The 18026-nt window shown below is 47.3% G+C and overlaps 1 protein-coding gene across 1 annotated transcript; it reads right to left on the bottom strand.

The window, feature by feature from the left end:
- Positions 1-179: 179 nt before the first annotated feature.
- tubgcp6 (tubulin gamma complex component 6) lies at positions 180-17707 on the bottom strand. Its single transcript, XM_080841488.1, has 26 exons — positions 17545-17707; positions 16174-16983; positions 15914-16077; positions 15415-15631; positions 14940-15101; positions 13532-13653; positions 13277-13340; positions 12842-12951; positions 12313-12404; positions 11831-11970; positions 11307-11456; positions 10831-10912; positions 9996-10084; positions 9502-9617; positions 8936-9074; positions 8523-8609; positions 7364-8391; positions 6422-7068; positions 6088-6255; positions 4919-5087; positions 4523-4664; positions 2562-2756; positions 2145-2277; positions 1582-1795; positions 1103-1296; positions 180-781 (listed from the first exon to the last, which is right to left on the bottom strand). The coding sequence occupies exons 2-26, from the start codon at positions 16942-16944 to the stop codon at positions 690-692; spliced, it is 5487 nt and encodes a 1828-aa protein (XP_080697614.1). The 5' UTR covers positions 16945-16983; positions 17545-17707; the 3' UTR covers positions 180-689.
- Positions 17708-18026: the final 319 nt, after the last annotated feature.

Raw genomic sequence — 18026 nt, 5'->3', positions numbered from 1 at the left:
TGATATTTTGTAATGTTTGGGTATTTTCTCTTTCTGGTAGCTTTAGAAGAGTGTTTTTGGGGAGAAAAAAAAAATCACAATAATAGAAAAAGGTTTTTATTACACAATTCACAAAATGCACATTTCACACTGGACTTAAGATTAGGCACACCTGAGGTTGGGGGGGGGGGGGTCATTTGGCCTCTGTACTTGAAGAGATAACAGATAAGGAAGTGTGCTTTAAAAGCTTCACATGGTGGAAATCATCTTTTTTTTACCTCAAGATATACTAGAGGTGGACTTAGGGTTTCTGTTCCGATAACTAGCCACAAAGTTTATACGTGACAAATGCCAGCCTTAACCACAATACACTTAGCATGAGAGCACAGATATATCCACTGCTTCCATATGCTAATGCTCCAACTATGCAAAACTTCAAAGGCAGGTTTAGACGCCAATATGCATGTATTTTTGACAAAGTGCAGTAGCCCTACAACAGAACCCGTTCCACAAGATGTCTAGATCAATGCCTGCTAGCTTTGTCTCCTTAGGGGGGACATACATAAGCACACAAAGGCATGTGACGTGAACATCTACACAGGCTGAATCCTATGGCACTAGATGGACAACAGAGGCTCACCGTATTAGTGTACATTCATTCTCGCCAACATGCACCTCATGCCTCACACACACAGGCTTGGCCATGTTGCTCAGGAGTCCTTGTAGTAGTCATTGAAGTTGATGCGCAGAAGGAAGTCCTCCAGGTGTGGCTGGTACCCTTTGTTGACCAATTTGGAGACAACTGTGTGCAAGAGTTCAATGTTAATGAACAATTTATACACTCGATGGGCTGAAAAACAACATGGCCGGTCGTATAAGTTTACACAGACTATAGCTTAAAATACCACATTTTTAAATTTCAAGCCAGTCAGGGTACAACTACAGGGTGAACACTACTTTCACTCTAGTTCATCTATATTTTCCTCAGGTTGGTGAGACGTTAAAAATTGACAGGAATTGAAAGAAACAAAGAAACACCACAGGCAACACAAGAGCATTGGTGCAATTCTAAAGGAGAGCAGCCCTGACATGGAAGATGAGCAGGTCCGTCCAGCATCCTCACCTGTGAAGAGGAAGTGGGAGTAGTACTTGAAGGTGTTGTAGGACTGCTGCATAGCAATGAAGCTGGGGTGCACTGCCTCCCCCTGCTGGCAGTCCCAGGGCTGGGAGATAAGCTGGGCCCGGAACTTCAGGATCAGGCTGAAGATGCTGTGGATGATGTTCATGACTGGAGCAGCCTTCTCCGTCAGCAGACCCCTAAAGAAAGACAAAGAGATGGCAGGTTTTACAGACATGGATGAGTGGATGGGGACCTACTGTTAACATACAAATGTACCAATTTGGGATCAATTTGCGATGTAGCCAAACAAACACATTTGTATGCATCTGTGCTCAATGCTTGTGCACAACTACATGAAATAGAAAATACTGTTGGGTCAGTGAACTAAAACAAAATTCAAAAAGGCATTTTCCCCTTTTCAAACAAACAGCTTTGCCTGAACAGTAATCATTTTCCAGTTCAATCAGTTTGCTTTTGTTCACCTGAAAATGGCTCTGTTGAGGTAGTCAGCGTGGGTGCGGTGGATGGCGTCCAGGTCGCTGACGCTGCCCAGCTTGGTGGTGAACTCGCTCCAGGACACCTGCAGGATCTGGTTGGCCAGGTAGCCCTGAATGACCTTGACAAAGTGCTGCATTTCATGCCTGTAGAGCTGCAGCTGATGGAACTGCACTGAACTGCCCACGCCCTTCACCCGCGCTGAACAATCAAACACAAACACACCGCCTGAGAGGAGACCTGGGCTCATACGGTTTCAGTGATTAGCAACATGTTGATATTCAAATACTCTCTTTAGTTGATGGAGATTATGTCCTATTGTGTCAATTCATCTCCTATGGTGCCTGGCGTATAAAAACACTAGCACTGGTCCTGATGAGATTAAACATGAGTGTCCTTATCTTCTTCTATGAGCTCATCTCCATAGGAGTGTGCTGTGCTCTGTCTACAGTTTCCACTACACCTGTCAGGTTCCTAAATAGCATCCCTTCAGCACTGTGAGGAGGAGGGACTGAGAATCAGACAGATGGAGATGAGGGAGGGGTGTTACCAGTCCTCTTGAGCTGGAACCAGACGTCCCGCAGGGTCCACACCATGTGTTTGAGCTGCAGCAGGAATGAGAAGAGGCGATTGTACTTGTTCATGCAGCTGTCGGTGATGATAATGTTCAAGGGCCAATCAACCTGGGGGAGGGCAGAGAGAGAGAGAAAGAGCGAGAGAGAGTCACGGTACTCAAATCACTAGACGAAGAGCTGGTCAGATCACAGGGACCCGAGTAGAAAAGACAGAGGAGACAGGAGTCACAGTCACTTAGACCACAGACACGTGAAGGCTCATTTTGACCTCTCGTGAAGCCCCCCCCCCCCAAAAAAGAGCCGTTCCCCCAACCACACACGTGCCAACTGAAATTAATCACACTTAAAAGAAACGGGCAAGAAGCATCTCCGTGTCCCTCCGGTCCTCACACCTTGTAGCGTAGCTCCAGGCAGTTGAGGGAGTCGGGGGCGTGTGGGTGGAAGGTTTCTGGAAGGTATCGCAGCGCGAACGTGAAGTTGGCTGCCAGGGCGCTGTCTCCGTGCAGGCTGTACTGCAGCGCCTTGTTGAGGATGGAGTTGAGGACCAGAGGAGTCAGCAGCTCTCCAGGGGTCTGCCCACTGCCCAGCTGTCCACAACAGAAAAACAAACACATCAACTCAACTCAACTGAATCCAGGTGTGAATTAGAATGAATCATGTACATACCTAAAAATATGTTTCTACAATTTGTATGCGACAGCCAAGTCTCATGACATCAGACATGACATCAGCACTTAATGTGATGAGAGTTCAGAGTCTGGAGGCAACTCTTGAAACTGTGGATTAGAAGCACAAAAAATGAACGGCAAAAAACTATGCCTACCAGCTTAAAACCTCCTTTAATCCTTCTTTCAGCTCCACCTTCAAGAGCTATTGGGGGTGGTTTGGAAATCTCAAATGCCATTAATGCCACTCTCGTTCCATTTTTCACTGTAGTTGTCCCCAGACAGTCAATGTACTTCTGGCTATGCAAGGCTAATTAAAGTCTATCCTAAAAGTTTTAAATTCCACTCCACTCTGAGCAGCCTTTCCGAACTGTTGCATTTAATACGTGACTTATTTAAGCACGTCTCTTCTTATGTACTGTATGTTTTTCCTTGATTGCTCCATCCTCCATCCCTCCTCACTTCCTTCAAGTTTTTACGAAAGGAAGGAACAAAGGGAACAGATACAGATGTACAAGATATTTGTATTATGAGGGTTGAGCAAAAAAGTCAGTCCTGTTCATCAGAAAGAGAGACCACATTCACATACTTTGATTACAATATGCTATTATATTTATACATATTTAGTTATTGTTGTTGATGATGTCTTATTGTGTGTGCCATTTATAAATGAAACTTTATTTTAGGTATGTATTTACACGGAAAGAAGGGGATATATATGGGGTTCGATACTATCTGCGGTTTCGGCTAGGTCTTGGAACGTATCCTCCGGTGATACTGGGGATGAAAAGTACGTTGTTACAGATATTTATAAAAGTAAGTGGTTATTAAGTTACCTTTGTTTTTGAATTATAATATCATGAAGTGAAAATGAAATGAAAAGAAAACCATGAAATGAATTAGCACCATTATTTGGCTTTTGAGGGAATTGTCTGAATTAGTTCTCGAAAGAGCTGTCAGTAATTAGTGGCGAATTTGTGGGCTAATTTTGAGGGATCAGGAATTAATTCTCCCTAGATATGTAGAAATATATGTACTGCAGAAAATACACACACTGTCATACACACAACATACAACAGATACTATCAAACAGTAAAAACTGCATCTACTGCAATATTGCCATTTGAATACAAAAGTACCCTCTTTGCCTGTGCATAGGGATTTGTATCATGTGAATGCAGCTACGTGACACAGAAATAAATTCAGAATAAAACGCCTGAACAAGCGTTAAATCAGTACCCTCACTGCTCTCCCCGTGTGTGTCTTACAGATTCAACAAATGAGCACCAGCCAAAGGTGTTTAGTCTGGCAGCTTACAGGGAATCAGTACGAATGCTGAAGTGGAACAGCAACAATGCACACCGAGACAGAAGAAAGAGACAGAATGGCAGAGTGAGTCAAATCAATTCCAGCATATTTCCTGGTCTTGGCCAGCAACACTAAGCAACATCCTGCCTGATCAATGGTCAGAAATTATTCACAAGTGCAGGGAGCAGGACATATCCCACAAGACTTTAAACATGTAGGCCTTGCTTTCACACACACACACACACTCGCTCACTACAAGCACTCTCTTTTTTCTACTCTCTCCCTCTATCTGACTTTTCCTCGCTGTTGGCTGTCTATCCGTCCTCCGGTGGAGAGAGACGGAGCTCAGGGCCGCCTGCGAGGCTCAGCGCATGGCTCACCTTCTCAAAGAGTAGGTCGCTGAGGGACTGTGCAAACTCTCCGTCCTCCATCAAGAGGAAGTGCCGCAGAGCCTCGAAGTGTCGCTCCACGCCCAGCTCCACAAAGAAGTAATCCACCACCGCCTTGTTGACCAGAGACACGCTGTTCAAGGAGGGGAGGGGGGGAAACCGAGGGGCAAAAGAGACAAGGTTACAAGATACACGCGCTGAATACTGTACTGTCTAGATATCTGTGAGTTTAACGCATTCTACTCACATACTCACACACTCACTCGCTCACAAACCCTTCAGTACTGCGTGTACAGATACACAGGCGCACACATAGAGAATGCAGAGTGGACCACACACACATACAAAGGCACACACACACACACACACACACTTCAACAGACTCACTGAGTGATGAGAGGCGTAGTAACAGAGTGTTTCATCAGTACAGGAAGGGACACCATCTGACTGAGACGCACGGCCGTGGTGTCCGTGGCCCTGTGCAGGGAGGGATCCATGCGGAGGCCGTAGGGGCCCCGCATCACCTGCTGCAGGGGCTGGGCGTCAGAAACCGATGCTGAAGGGAAGGGAAGGACAGGGAGGACCACAAAAATGTATTTCAAAACAAGGCTCTCTCATGAGATATTTGCAGCCAGCTGACGGTCACAAAAGCCATATCAGACATTTAAAATCATTTGAGTCATTGGTCACATCAGTGCCATGGTCTATGGCTATACCCTCTCAGCTCCATCATTTGCATGTGTTCATGGCTTTCTGAAGCCAGTATGGCTGTTAGGGCTGAACGATTAATTACATTTGCGATATAATCGCCATATGATAAAACGTGAATTTCTAGCCGCAACGTGTTTTCTTTTTCTTTCTTAAAGATGGTATATTTTGCACACAGTGTTTAAAGACTGCATGCCTGGTGTTGATACTTGCAATGACTGTTTAAATTACTTAAATGCACAGGGGCAAAGCCACCGATTTGTTGTTCTTGTTTCTGTAACGAGCAGCTAAATAAAAATGTAAAATGTGGGAAAGGATATTTTACACTAAATAATCTCAATTAGATTATTTTCCCAAATCGTTCAGCCCTAATGGCTGTCTTCGAAAACTTTAAAATGCTGTTTTACGGCCTTCATTCTCTTAAAGTAGAGTTATTCTGTCTCTTCCAGGTTTATAAGATACCTTAAAATATACATTTTTCAGTGTTTTCTCGCTTAGATTTGTCAAAAGTTACCGATAAATAGACACTTTACTATCCGATAACACCGTTATTGTAACCAGCAATAATGGTTGATGCAATTTGAAAGGCGTCAGTCAGCCAACTTTCGAACATTAGCACGTTAGCCTACGTTAGATAGCTTAATGTTCTTTCAGCGTACCAACGTCACACATTATCGTACACGCAATCTTAAAAGACTTTTCGAAAACGTTTTTTTGAGATTTTGACCCGTAACATATCGCTGTCTTAACAGAGATCAAGGATTAAGACAGCTATCTAACTTTTAAGAGTTTTCGAACAGCCTATATCTAGTTACACTGGAGCTTGGATGTAGTTGCTCAGTGCTCACTCATGATGTTGTAGGTGTCTTGGTACTGCTCCACCTCATACTGTGAGGCCAGGGAGAGGAGGTAGTCGTCTTCAGGGCTTTCACCAGGGGACAGGCCCAGCCCCTGAGCCCAGGCGGTCAGCCCTTCATCCAGGAATGCTGGCAGACCTATGAGCCCATATCCAGAGTCTATCAAGAGAGTCAAAGATTGAAACTTAAAAGCATGCATCGAACGAGAGTTATTTTCACCAACTGTCCACTTCTTGGGTAAACCAATACTGTATGCACAATCATGTATGTACAAAAAAGCACAACCTATGGCTACACATTTCACTACACAGAAGATCCAGCTCACCTTGGTTGTTCCGCAAGTCAGTAGATGGGGCGTCCCCATCACCCTTCTGTAGCGAACTGCCAGGTTTGGAGCCCCTCACCACACACCCCACACCCAGAGTTGAGTCGGACGAGTGGCCGTAGGCACTGCCAGGCAGGGGGGCCAGATGAGGCTCAGTGCCTGACACCATGCAGCCCCCGCCCAGGGTGGAGTCGGACGAGTGGCCGTGGGCACTGCCAGGCAGGGGGGCCAGCTTAGGCTCAATGCCTGACACCATGCAGCCCCCGCCCAGGGTGGAGTCGGAAGAGTGGCCGTGGGCACTTCCCGGTAGCGGGGATGGCAGGGGCTCTATTCCAGACACCATGCAGCCCCCGCCCAGGGTGGAGTCGGATGAGTGGCCGTGGGCACTGCCCGGTAGCGGGGATGGCAGGGGCTCTATTCCAGACACCATGCAGCCCCCGCCCAGGGTGGAGTCGGACGAGTGGCCGTGGGCACTGCCAGGCAGGGGGGCCAGCTTAGGCTCAATGCCTGACACCACGCAGCCCCTGCCCAGGGTGGAGTCGGACGAGTGGCCGTGGGCACTGCCCGGTAGCGGGGATGGCAGGGGCTCTATTCCAGCCACCACACAGCCGACCACAAGTGTAGAGTCAGAAGAGTGACCATGGGTACTGCCAGGCAGATAAAGAGAACATTAAAGGATGATTTTGCTTGACTGTCTCCACAAGGGCATTTGCCTTGGACACTGACCACTGAAATTATATGGCAAACTGCATCCTGAGACCGACGCACACACAAACATCTGACTAAGATCAACGTGAAAAAAAAATGATCCACATGATCACCACATTACCATTTGTCATTTGTTGAAAAAAGATGAGCATATATTACAAAATTAAACGCTAAGCTACTAGCATCCTGAGAGACATGCAGAGGCTGTGATAAAAAAGAAAAGCCACACCATACCTGGGCAGGGAATGGATGACCTCAGTACCTCCCACCACACAGCCGATGCCCAGTGTGGCGTCGGAGGCGTGGCCATGTTCGCTCCAGCGGGGGTCTGTGGAGGTCACGTCTGACACGAAGCCGCCCACCTGCATGTTGGCGTCGGAGGAGTGCCCATGGACATTCTGAGGGGCAAGCGGGGCGTCCACCTCGGACACGTTCTTTCCCACCGTGATGTGAGCGTCAGATGCATGGCCGTGAACACTGGCAGAGGGGAGGTCTCTAATCACCTCAGAAACGATTTCTCCTACCCTTATATGGGCATCGGAGGCGTGGCCATGAATGTTAGGCGTAGGGAGAGAACTCTGGACTTCTGAAACATTTTCTCCTACCCTTATATGGGCATCGGAGGCGTGGCCATGACCACTGGGGGATGAGACCGTGCCTACCACATCTGAAATGTTTTCACCCACCTTAATGTGAGCGTCTGAGGGATGTCCGTGAATTGGACCCGCAGAGAGCTCAGGGGTGTTGTCACTACCCCGAGACAAAGGAGACTCAGCCTGCTTATCTTGTGTAATGTCCCCTGTTACAGTGTTGGGCTCCTGAGCCGATTCTGATAGTTCTGAATCTGTCTGCTTAGAGACTGGAACGTTCCCCTCCCTGCCCGCTTCTTCATCCTGTCCCTCTTCTGTGCCGTCTTCCTTCAGACGGATGTGGGACAGGGCCGGATGGGTGTCCAGGCGGGGGCGGATGTGGACTCCGTCCTCCAGCGGGACAAAGGGTGCGTTGAAGTCATAGTCGGCTAGAGGAAGAGTAGAGCAAGAAGGAGGAGGGTGGGGAGCGGAAGCAGGGGCTGCCGGGAGATCCGAGCCGATGTCCTGCAGTGCCCGGTCCACCTGCTGGCTGCCGTTGCTGATGTCTGCAGTGGTGACGGGCGCCAAGGTGGCAGGGACTGATATGGAGACGGAGACTGGGGGGGGAGGATGGGCGAGCGACACCCCACCGGCTCCGATCTGCTCCGCATGTGGCTCAGCGCCCAGGGACTCCTGCGCACAAGACAAGCCAGATTTGACACCACCCACACGCACAGACGGTGTTGACTGCCTGGACAGCACTCAGAGAAGTTTGCATGCTGCGCACAAAAAAAAGAAAAGAGATAAACACATCACCCACAGACCTGAGCTGTTCGCAGAGCTGGCCCCGGACGGGAAAACACTTCGAGGTTCGGCCCAGGCTGCCCAAGAGGATATTTCTCTAAGAGGGCCTATGTGAGAAAGAGAGATATTACAATTAACAGAAGACAACAGCTGGTCCAACGGCCCTAGAACTGCAATACTGCACCAGGAAGCAGATGGCACAATTACAACTACTGTTATTACCTTGGCAGCTATAACAAGGCCCCCCATTAATTAAGACAACACCATGTTTATGGTTCATTCCTAGTACTTGAGCATATACCACAGTCACTGATATTATTAGCCTTCAAACAACATACGCTCACGACCATTGTTATTTTGTACTTCGAGTAATTTCAACAGTAATTGTGCTAGGCTAAATCTGCCATACGTGTTACAATGGGCTTTAGCGGACCTGAATGTGCTGCTGGTCCTGCTGGAGGAAGCTGTCCCTCTGCTCGTCCAGCCTCATCCTCTGAACCTTCCACAAGGCCTTCCTCTCGCGCTTGGCCGCCTCCTCCGAAAGACGGCTGTACTGAGCAATCAGCTCCTTCCTGTGGACCAGAGGGTTAACAGAGCGCACACAAACATAGCCTTTTGATTGGTGGTGTCACAGGCGTACTGTGTAAGGTGACAGATCCATCACCAGTTTTTACGGTTTAGATGACTGCTAAATTCCCTCTTCTGTGCCACCTTATGCAGGTGTTTTTCAAGCACAAAAACTTGTTAAGCAGCTACATCTATCAAAACTCTGCACCAATGTTGACACCACACAATTGCTACATTTTCGCGATACACCTGCTCTTGCTACCCCCTCCCACCACTTACTATCAGCTACTAAATGTAGAACCATCGAACATGACAATACTGCTGGCATATAGCTCTTTCTGATTTCCACAGTGCCTGTTACTAAAGTTTCATTTCCAATGACCTGCACGGTGGGGACAGAGCTTCTCCATGCAGCCAAGATGAGGGACTCACCTGGCTCTCTCTTCCAGCTGCTCCTCCAGGGCCTGCAGCCTCTTCTCACGGTCCCTCAGCTCACGGGCAAAACCGTAGTCGTCCTGCTGCTCCTTCGTCTTGGCCGTGCTCCGCCACTGAAAGGCAGCATAGCCCAGCGTCACTGATAGCGTTCTGGGGCACGCTTCTCCACACAGTAAAGGAGCGCACAGGGGTTGGCACACAGTGGGCAAAAAAGAGCTGGCTGAGGCTTTCAGTGACATGAGCAGGTGGCGCTTTAAGAGGCCAACGGTAACAGGAGTAGGGAAGGAAGGGCAGTAGAGAGGGGGCTGGGAGATGGATGAAGGTGAGAAGCGACAGATGAAACCCCAGCATGACAGTGGCACCCCCTGTCTCACATACACACACACTCCCTCATTCTCAGGTTTTTTTTCTCCGTCTTCTCACTCACACCTCCAGTCTCACACTCCTCCTCACTCTCACGCTCCTTCACACGCTCACACACACACTCTCACCTCCTGTTCCAACTCCAGCTGCTGCTTCATCTCCTCAAAACGCTCCCGCTTCTTGGCCTCCTCCAACAGGCGCTGTGACACTTGCAGGCCTGCAGGGGGAGACAGAGAGTCAAGGTGGGGGAGAGGTTGGGGTGGGAAGGGGGTTGGGGTAGTCTCGGAGAGGCCAGAGATTCATTTATCATTTCTTTCTGCGTCTCCCTCTTTCATCATGGCAGAAGACATATGAGGGTTGCAAAATCAATTTGCAATCAATTGCAATTTGAAACTGGGCAAAAAGATTGTTTCGAAAAAACAAACAGCTTTTACGGACTCTGTGCAATTTCTTAAAGAGGACTAATGCACTGCGGGCCCTAGCAGGCATTTATCACCACACATAAACATATCACATTTAGAACCCTTCATTTTTTTATTTGGCCACGAAAAGAAATTTAATGAATAGTCAATTGAACAGAATTCAAAATGAAATGGTTCAGTGAAGCAAAACATTTCTTTCCCTACTATGATATAGTCAAAAGACTCAGGAAAGAATTCTCTGATCTCTCTAAATTATTTGAAATTCCTCTCTGAATCGAAATTTGTAGTAAGTTATAGAGGGATTTGTATGTACTACTCGTAGCAACTACCTCCAACTGTGAAAGATACCGTATTCAACCTCCCATCTTGTTTCCTAGCTAGACAACACAGGAAAACTCACAAAGGCTCCAACCCAGACTAGACACACGCACAGGAGGCTAAAGTCCTCTCAAATCTCCTGTGGCGAGGCTGGCGTGCCGGTATATTCAGGCCACGCCACAGCTGTAGCGACAGCAAAGCTCGGCTGCACGGCAGGTCTTACCTCGGATGCTTTCCAGCGTCTTGGCCGCCGACTCCCTGACCTGATTGATGAGCTCCTGCCGTGCTTGCTCCGTGCGTAGGGCCTGACAGCGACAGAGCCCAAATGAAAAAAAATAAAAAAAAGACAGAAAGGAAAGAAATACAGACACTCCTGTTAGGGCCTTTGGCTCCAATCCTCCTGTGATTCCACAGAGGGTTGTGTTAATAGCTCCTATCTGTCTTTTATGTTCCATGGCAAATAGAGAATAAGCTAGTTAGTGATGCATTAGGACACACAGGAGTGTTGTTCTGGCTAGTGTCACAACGCCACAACGAATGTGAAGCCGGGATATAAAGGCTCCCCTGATAATAAGAGAACGTGTTTGAAGTTTTGCGGGCGTGCCTTGGGCTTAAAGCGGCCCGATGCATCACCGCTCTCACTTTGCCGTCTGTGATAGCGGAGCTAATCTTTCACCGGCGAGAAACGGCTTTGGGTACCTGCTCCTCTCTGCTGATGGCGCTGTGCTTGGCGATACGCTCCATGCGGCCGCGGTAGATGGCGCAGTCGCGCTCGACCTCCTCCACCTCCTGGAGCGAGAAGGTGACGGCGATGCGCGGCACGGGCACGTCCGACCCACAGATGTAGTGCTGCACAACAACGACAACGAGAGCAAATGAGAGGAAAACATTCGGGTACGGTCATTTGGTTTTCATTGCGAGCGACAATGAGCCACACATTTAATCAGTATGTAGCACTGTGCTCAATAATAGTCAATTAACCTCTATGTTATTCCATCAACAAATAGAGGACTATTTCCAGCAATTTTTCTCCCCACTTTATTTGCATGGGAATACTGACTTAATGGTTTGCTGAAAGGTTAGCATGTAGTGAGCTAAGCAGGAGAGGTTATGTGTTTTATGTCCTATGCACCAACCACACCAAGTTAATTTTTTTTGTAGGTGTAAATGTACTTGGCCATTAAAATGAATTCTGATTCTGATTTTGATTACCAAGCACTGACCTGAGGACAGCAGATCTTCAGCAGGTTGATGGTCTTCCCACAAACGTACACATCATTGGCGATGTGCCTCAGGAAGACTGGAACGCAGTCCTCCACGTTGTTCGAAATGAGTGTGTATCCTTGAGTCCAGAAATGCTTGTCTGTAGTGGCGCAAGGAAGAAAAGAACACAAAGCACTTTAAAAATTCACAGCTGGCGCTACAGTTAAACCAAGATTTTGCCATTTAAAACCAAGTCCTTGCCTTGGCTTTAAACCTTATCTGAGAGTGCAGTCCCAGCCTTAGCTGAAACATTCAATGTGCGAGGAAATTTTGTTTTGCTGTCGTCATAAAATTCAGACTCCCATTCAGCCAAGTCTTGCTCATAGAAAATCAAACCGGTGAGGGGCGAACTAACTCACATTGTGTGAAATATTTACTGTCATTTTCCCAGCCAGGGCCGAGGCCTGTGGCTGTAAGACTGACTCAGTGTGTGCATCCTCACCTCTGAAGCTGAGGCAGTCCTCGTTCACCTGGATCATGAACTCTCTGTAGACGTCTCTGAACACGCCGCTGTACACCCAGTCTGACACAAACCTGCACACACACACACACACACCGCAGTCAGACACACACACTGACCTTCAACACACCTTTGAGACCACAAGGCCCCTTATATCTCTGATACCATCATTATGGATAATGTACATCATAAAAACTATTTCATAAACAGGGCAGAGCCATAATTAACCATAAGCCATAAATCAATTCTAATTTAAAGTATAATAAATCCTCATTTGTTTGTGACATATTTCATCATATGACTAAATAAGAAAAATACGATTTTAATTAAATCTTTAGGTGACGTGTGATGTGACATGAATGACCAAGTGACATTCCATAACCATCACATGTCAACATGTATTAGACTAAACCAATGTTAATCTACAAGCTGAAGATGCTTCTTTCGCCTTAATGATTAGTGTGGATTGTGTGGCAGGGGATTCTGCGGGGGGGGGGGGTTAGCGACTAACCGTGTGTAGGGCTCACAGCTGCTCTTCAGCAGAGACAGCAGCACAGGGTAGTTCTCATTGCTGCAGTTGCTCTGCGCCTCATTGTACAGGTAGGAAAGCAGCTTCACTCCCTGCAGCGGGAGAGGAGGACAGGCGCCATTACACACACGTGAACGCACAGTCACACACAGTCACACAGAGTCCCCCAGCCACACAAAAAGGAAGAAATGCACACAGGCACGATGTCTGCCCCCATGACGAATCCTCATTCACACACTCACACTAAAGCTCACTTAACATACCAGAAAGAAACACACACACATACACACACACACACACAGAGACATGGAAATCACATCCAGAATTAACATAGAGCTGCACGGCATCTGTGTGTGCATTTTTATTTGATTTCATACATGGATAATCAGAAAAGAATGAGCTGCATTATGTTCTCACCGCGGGGAAGGTTGCCTTGCCCCCACTGGACTCTGCATCCACACAGCACAGCTCTGACAGGTACCTGCAGCACATGAGTCCACCAAACAGAGCAGGCAGTCAGTAGTCAGTCACTCGATGCTCACCGCACCAGTGCAGCAGGTCTACATTATAAAGTGTGGACCACAGGAGCATGCATGACAAATGGAGACTGCACAAGGGTGAGAGGCAAGACGAGACAGCCCAGCCCAGCCCAGCCCAGCCCAGCGCCCTCACCTTAGTTGGCTGCCGAGCTTGCGGAACAGAAAGCTGATTGTGAGAAGGCTGAAGGTCAGCGGCGTGCTCAGGACACAGGCTCTGTAGTAGTGCAGGTATCGCCTCAGACCACCGGCGAAGGCCTAGGAGAGAAAAACACACCCATATAAAAGGTTACATTTCACATTGGCTCTTTATTATAAGAAGATTTTCACGGAAAGGCTGACTAGTGGACCAGAACCTGGTCAAACAACACAGCTTACTTAACAGCACAGTTTACTGAAAAAACAACAAAACAAACATTTGACCAGCATTTTGTGTAAGCAAAATGTGTTAGTTTGTAATTACATCACTCATAACATATTGGTAGAAGTGACAGCTCCCTAGATTATGAAGTTGCAAAACCAAATCCCAGTGCAACAGAGAAGATTTTATAGGAGTTTCATTCATACAAGATTATGCTGTATTTTGGCCAGGAAGGATGAAGCATGACTTTAATCTTTGTCAGATTTAAAAACAGGCGATTACATGCTTCTACAACCCAAATACAACTGTAGCGTGCTGGGGGGGGGGGGCTAGCGTCATGTTGTGTAGCCTTTCAGCAAAAATCAGGTGCTGCGTTGTGTTGTTGTTAAGCTGCTAGCGGTCAGGTTGGGCATCCCTTTATTGTCCAGTAAGACTGTATGTGTAATGTCTAATGTGTAATGTCTGATGTAAGCGTGTGAAATGTATCATTTTGTCTGTGTTTATGCTGTTTTACGCCCTGTGTTGGTTTAACGCAATACATGTTCTCCTGTGGCTCTTATGAGCTCCCCTCTGTGTGTGTGTTAATAAAGGGCATTAAGGAGCACAGGAATTTCTTAGAATGGAATTTCTGCAGCCTCAACATAATCAAAGTGCAGAATCTATTCAAGGATAGCAGATGAGAAGACTTCTGGTTGTTAACTTGTTCCTCTATTCTTTTTTGAGGTACGCCTACCTTTGCGCCCTCTTCTATAGAGCGTAAACAGTATGGGGCTATTGAGATGAACACTGGAGCGCTGCCAATGACAATTAATGTATTTACACTACATAACCAGACTTTACTTTACATAACTGAATTAAACTACATAACTAGAGTTTACTTTACATCACATACTTACACTACATAACCAGACATCACTTAATCCCAAACTATTTGAATAACAAGCTTTATTTTACCAGTACAAGGTCAAACAGCCAATCAAGGCCCAAAAGGTACTGCCTTTCTGCAATCCTGCAATATCACTCTTTTGAAGTCAAAAGCATATTTTCAAGGCTTTCTGCTGTCAATAAAATCTGGCTGGACTTAGCATAAAGATGTGTCAAATTCTCAGAGCAGTGCTGAGGTGGAGTGAGGTTGGCACTTACACTGACAAAGGCTGAGCTGAGACATTGGAGGGGAGATTACCTGGAAGACCAGGCCTCGTTTGTGAGCACTCTGCAGGGAGAAGCGGCTGAGCCTTAGGTAGTGCGTGCCATACAGCGCGAGCCCGCTGAGCAGCCGGGACATGCTCTCAGGAGAAGCCCCCGACAAACACACGCCAGGGCGCACATCAAACTGGACACAGTCCTGAAAAGAAAAGAAAAAACAAATGTATTCAGATTGATGCGTCTGAAGGAAAATAAGCCACTTGAAGGGGACTGCTCAACTCATGTTTTGTTTTAGCGTGGACAATTTGTGCAAATGTGTTTAATTGTGCTTACATAATGAAATTAGTTGAGCATCAGGAACACTAAGGTCGTGGGTGAAGCACTAATAAATGTATGACTCGCACTACAAGCTATTAGTAAACAAATGTGAATGCAACTGAGCATTTGCCGTGTCGTTTCTCCATCTCCTCTCTTTAATAGATGTGAGTAGATGGACCTCTGATGTGAGTTACCTGATTGAGGGGGAACGTGGTGGAGGCCACTCCGATCAGCACATTGAGGAGGTCCTTCACCAGCTGGGTCTGAGAGTCCAGGGGCAGAGGCAGCAAAGGGGAGGGGGTCTGAGTGGAGCTCACCAGTCTGATCTCCCCCTCCCACAGCCGGTAGAGCTGGTCAAAGGCCACCCTGCCTGCCTCTGTCAGGTATGGAGCCACCTTCTGACCAGGCGGACTACATGTTGAGAGAGGAGTGTGTGATTCACTTCTTTTTCACAAGGTCACATAGTAGGACTGAGCCTCTACTGAGAGAGATCAAATATATAATGACTAAGAAAATTACACACTAATGTACCAAAATACAATGCCGCATTGTGTAAAAAAAGTTTAACTTAGGTCTTATTTAAGGCAATGTTTCCACAACATTGCAGGGTTTAAATCTAAAATACCACTTTTAGTTTTCATATGGCTTTTTTTGCCTTAATTTCCCATGTGAGTCAGCACTATCTGCTCTTACCAGCCTATAGACTCCCAGCAGCGGCGTTTCCCAGGCTCAAAGGTGCGCAAGGCCTCCCACATGTCTACCTCGGGGCTGGGACTGGGCTCCGACTGCGAGTCTGGAGTAAGGTTGGAAGCCGACTGGAAACCCTCATCCTCAGATTGGTCCAAGTATGGAGGAACCTAAGGTAGAACGAGGAGATAGCTTAGCAGAAGTTATCAGGACATTTTTGTCAAAAAGGCCTACAATCCAGTAGAGATACTACTGCTAGCACCTACCCTGATAGCCAAACCGGTTAGATCGGCGTTGCTGGGCACAGGAGGCAGGTCAAGCTTGACGTCCAAGTCTGTGGTGCGGGAGTGCTGTAGGGCTCCGAAAAGCGACAGTCTGGTGTCCCTTTCAAAGCGCTCCTCCACCTCGGTGCTCTGCCTTAAGGCCAGAAGTCCTGTCCCTGGTAGGGCGTCCATCAGTCCCAACGAGCCGCAGAGACCCCCTAGATTGCCCCACTCCTCACCACAGACCAGTGCCCAGGCCCTGGCCTCTAGTCTCTGGAGCTCTTCACTCTGGTAGCCACCCAGTGGAATCCTGCGCAGCACTGGCCTGTCCCGCCGCATGTAGTCCCTGCTGAAGGAGGTGGGAGGAGGGGGCACAGAGCCAGCCAGCTGCACCAGGAGCTCCAGCACAGAGTCCAGCTCAGCCAGCCCAGAGGCTGGCCCATTCTTAAGCATCCCCAGGAGCTCCTCCAACCGCTCTGCCTCCTCCGGGCACCCACACACTCGTAGGTCGAAGGAAATCATGAGCATTTTGTTCCTCGGAGGAGTGGAGGCCAGAGGGCTGGGCGGCTTGTGCGAGCTGTCCTGGAAAAGTTTGGACAGTAGAGCGCCATAAGCCCGTCTGCGGAGAGCACGCTGCACCCCTTCCCGCGAAATGGTGCCAAATGCACGTCGTTTCCATGACACCCCTGTCAAGCTGCTGTCACACAGGGCCCCAACCAGTTCTGTGATGCTGCTGTTGCAGTTGTTGTTGTTGATGCTTTGGCAGCTTGACATTGTAGTCAAAGTAAGGCTTCAGTATGTAAGTCAATGTCACTGCACAAAAAACACACGTATAACATTAACATAAACGTTAACTTTTCTTTTGTCAAATTCTATTTTATTGTACTCATAATTAGAAAGACAAATGTCCCCCTGGAAGACAAACTGTTGGGCAGAACGACAAGAACAAGTAATTAGCTACGATGGGAATACAAATGTAGCTCCATACTAGGATACAAAAGAAAAGGGTGTGATGACCATTCTGAAAGTGCTGCCTCTGTATAGAGGTTTATGGCAACAAACTAAACTAGCTTGCAAATATGCTAAGGATTACACAATGTTGATATAACCTGCCTAGCTACGTTACTTTGCGTTCGCTCGCGCTAAACAGACAGAAAATGGCCAGTTGACCTAGCGCTACAATAAACATAGAAATGAAAGTACTCAACGTTCATAGCATAGATTTTGAAATAAGTCACTTGTAAGCTGACATTCTTGGGATGCTCTGACCGGTGGCTGTCAATAATGACCATGCACAGACTAACTAGCTAGCTAGCAAACTACCTTAAGTGCCCAACATTATAGCTAGCACTGTCACCAAAAGCTAACATTTACCTGGCTAAAGGACCAGTGTATCCTTTCATTTTGTCGGTCTATCACGATTAGATGCATCATGAGGAAACAAGCGCCAGTCACACAACAGACATGTTTGCAATCGGTAGAATAACGTTGCTTGCAATGAGAAAACCACAAGTTTTTATCAATTTAACATCCTAGCGTGCATCTTTGACTACAGTCCACCACTCACTGAATTCGGTTATCCCGCCTATTTGACAGTCATTGGCCAGAACAGAAGATTCACTAGTTTCATTGGTTAGATGGGTGCAACTTTTTGGCCGACAACTTCCGGCAACAAAGCGCGCGCACCTGGACTGTTACATACGAACGAACGACATCTGAAATGTAGAACACGGGAGTTCTGCCTTATTGCTAATATAACGTTCATCTGCAACCAATGCGACTCATACTTGAATAGTTACATATTCCATGTACTGTTGTATCAGGAATATTCACCCTGCTAAATACCTTAACCTTAT

Source organism: Sprattus sprattus (assembly GCF_963457725.1).
Source record: "Sprattus sprattus genome assembly, chromosome: 7".
In the NCBI taxonomy this organism is placed as follows: Eukaryota; Metazoa; Chordata; class Actinopteri; order Clupeiformes; family Clupeidae; genus Sprattus; species Sprattus sprattus.
This window is presented reverse-complemented; position numbering and strand designations above follow the sequence as displayed.

Excerpts from the sequence above, each read along its gene's own strand:
- tubgcp6 (XM_080841488.1), bottom strand. The coding sequence starts at position 16,944 with ATGTCAAGCTGCCAAAGCATCAACAACAACAACTGCAACAGCAGCATC. Across the intron at positions 16,078-16,173 it reads TAACCGGTTTGGCTATCAGG|GTTCCTCCATACTTGGACCA; the intron begins GTAGGTGCTAGC and ends GTTCTACCTTAG. Across the intron at positions 15,102-15,414 it reads CCACGTTCCCCCTCAATCAG|GACTGTGTCCAGTTTGATGT; the intron begins GTAACTCACATC and ends TTTTCTTTTCAG.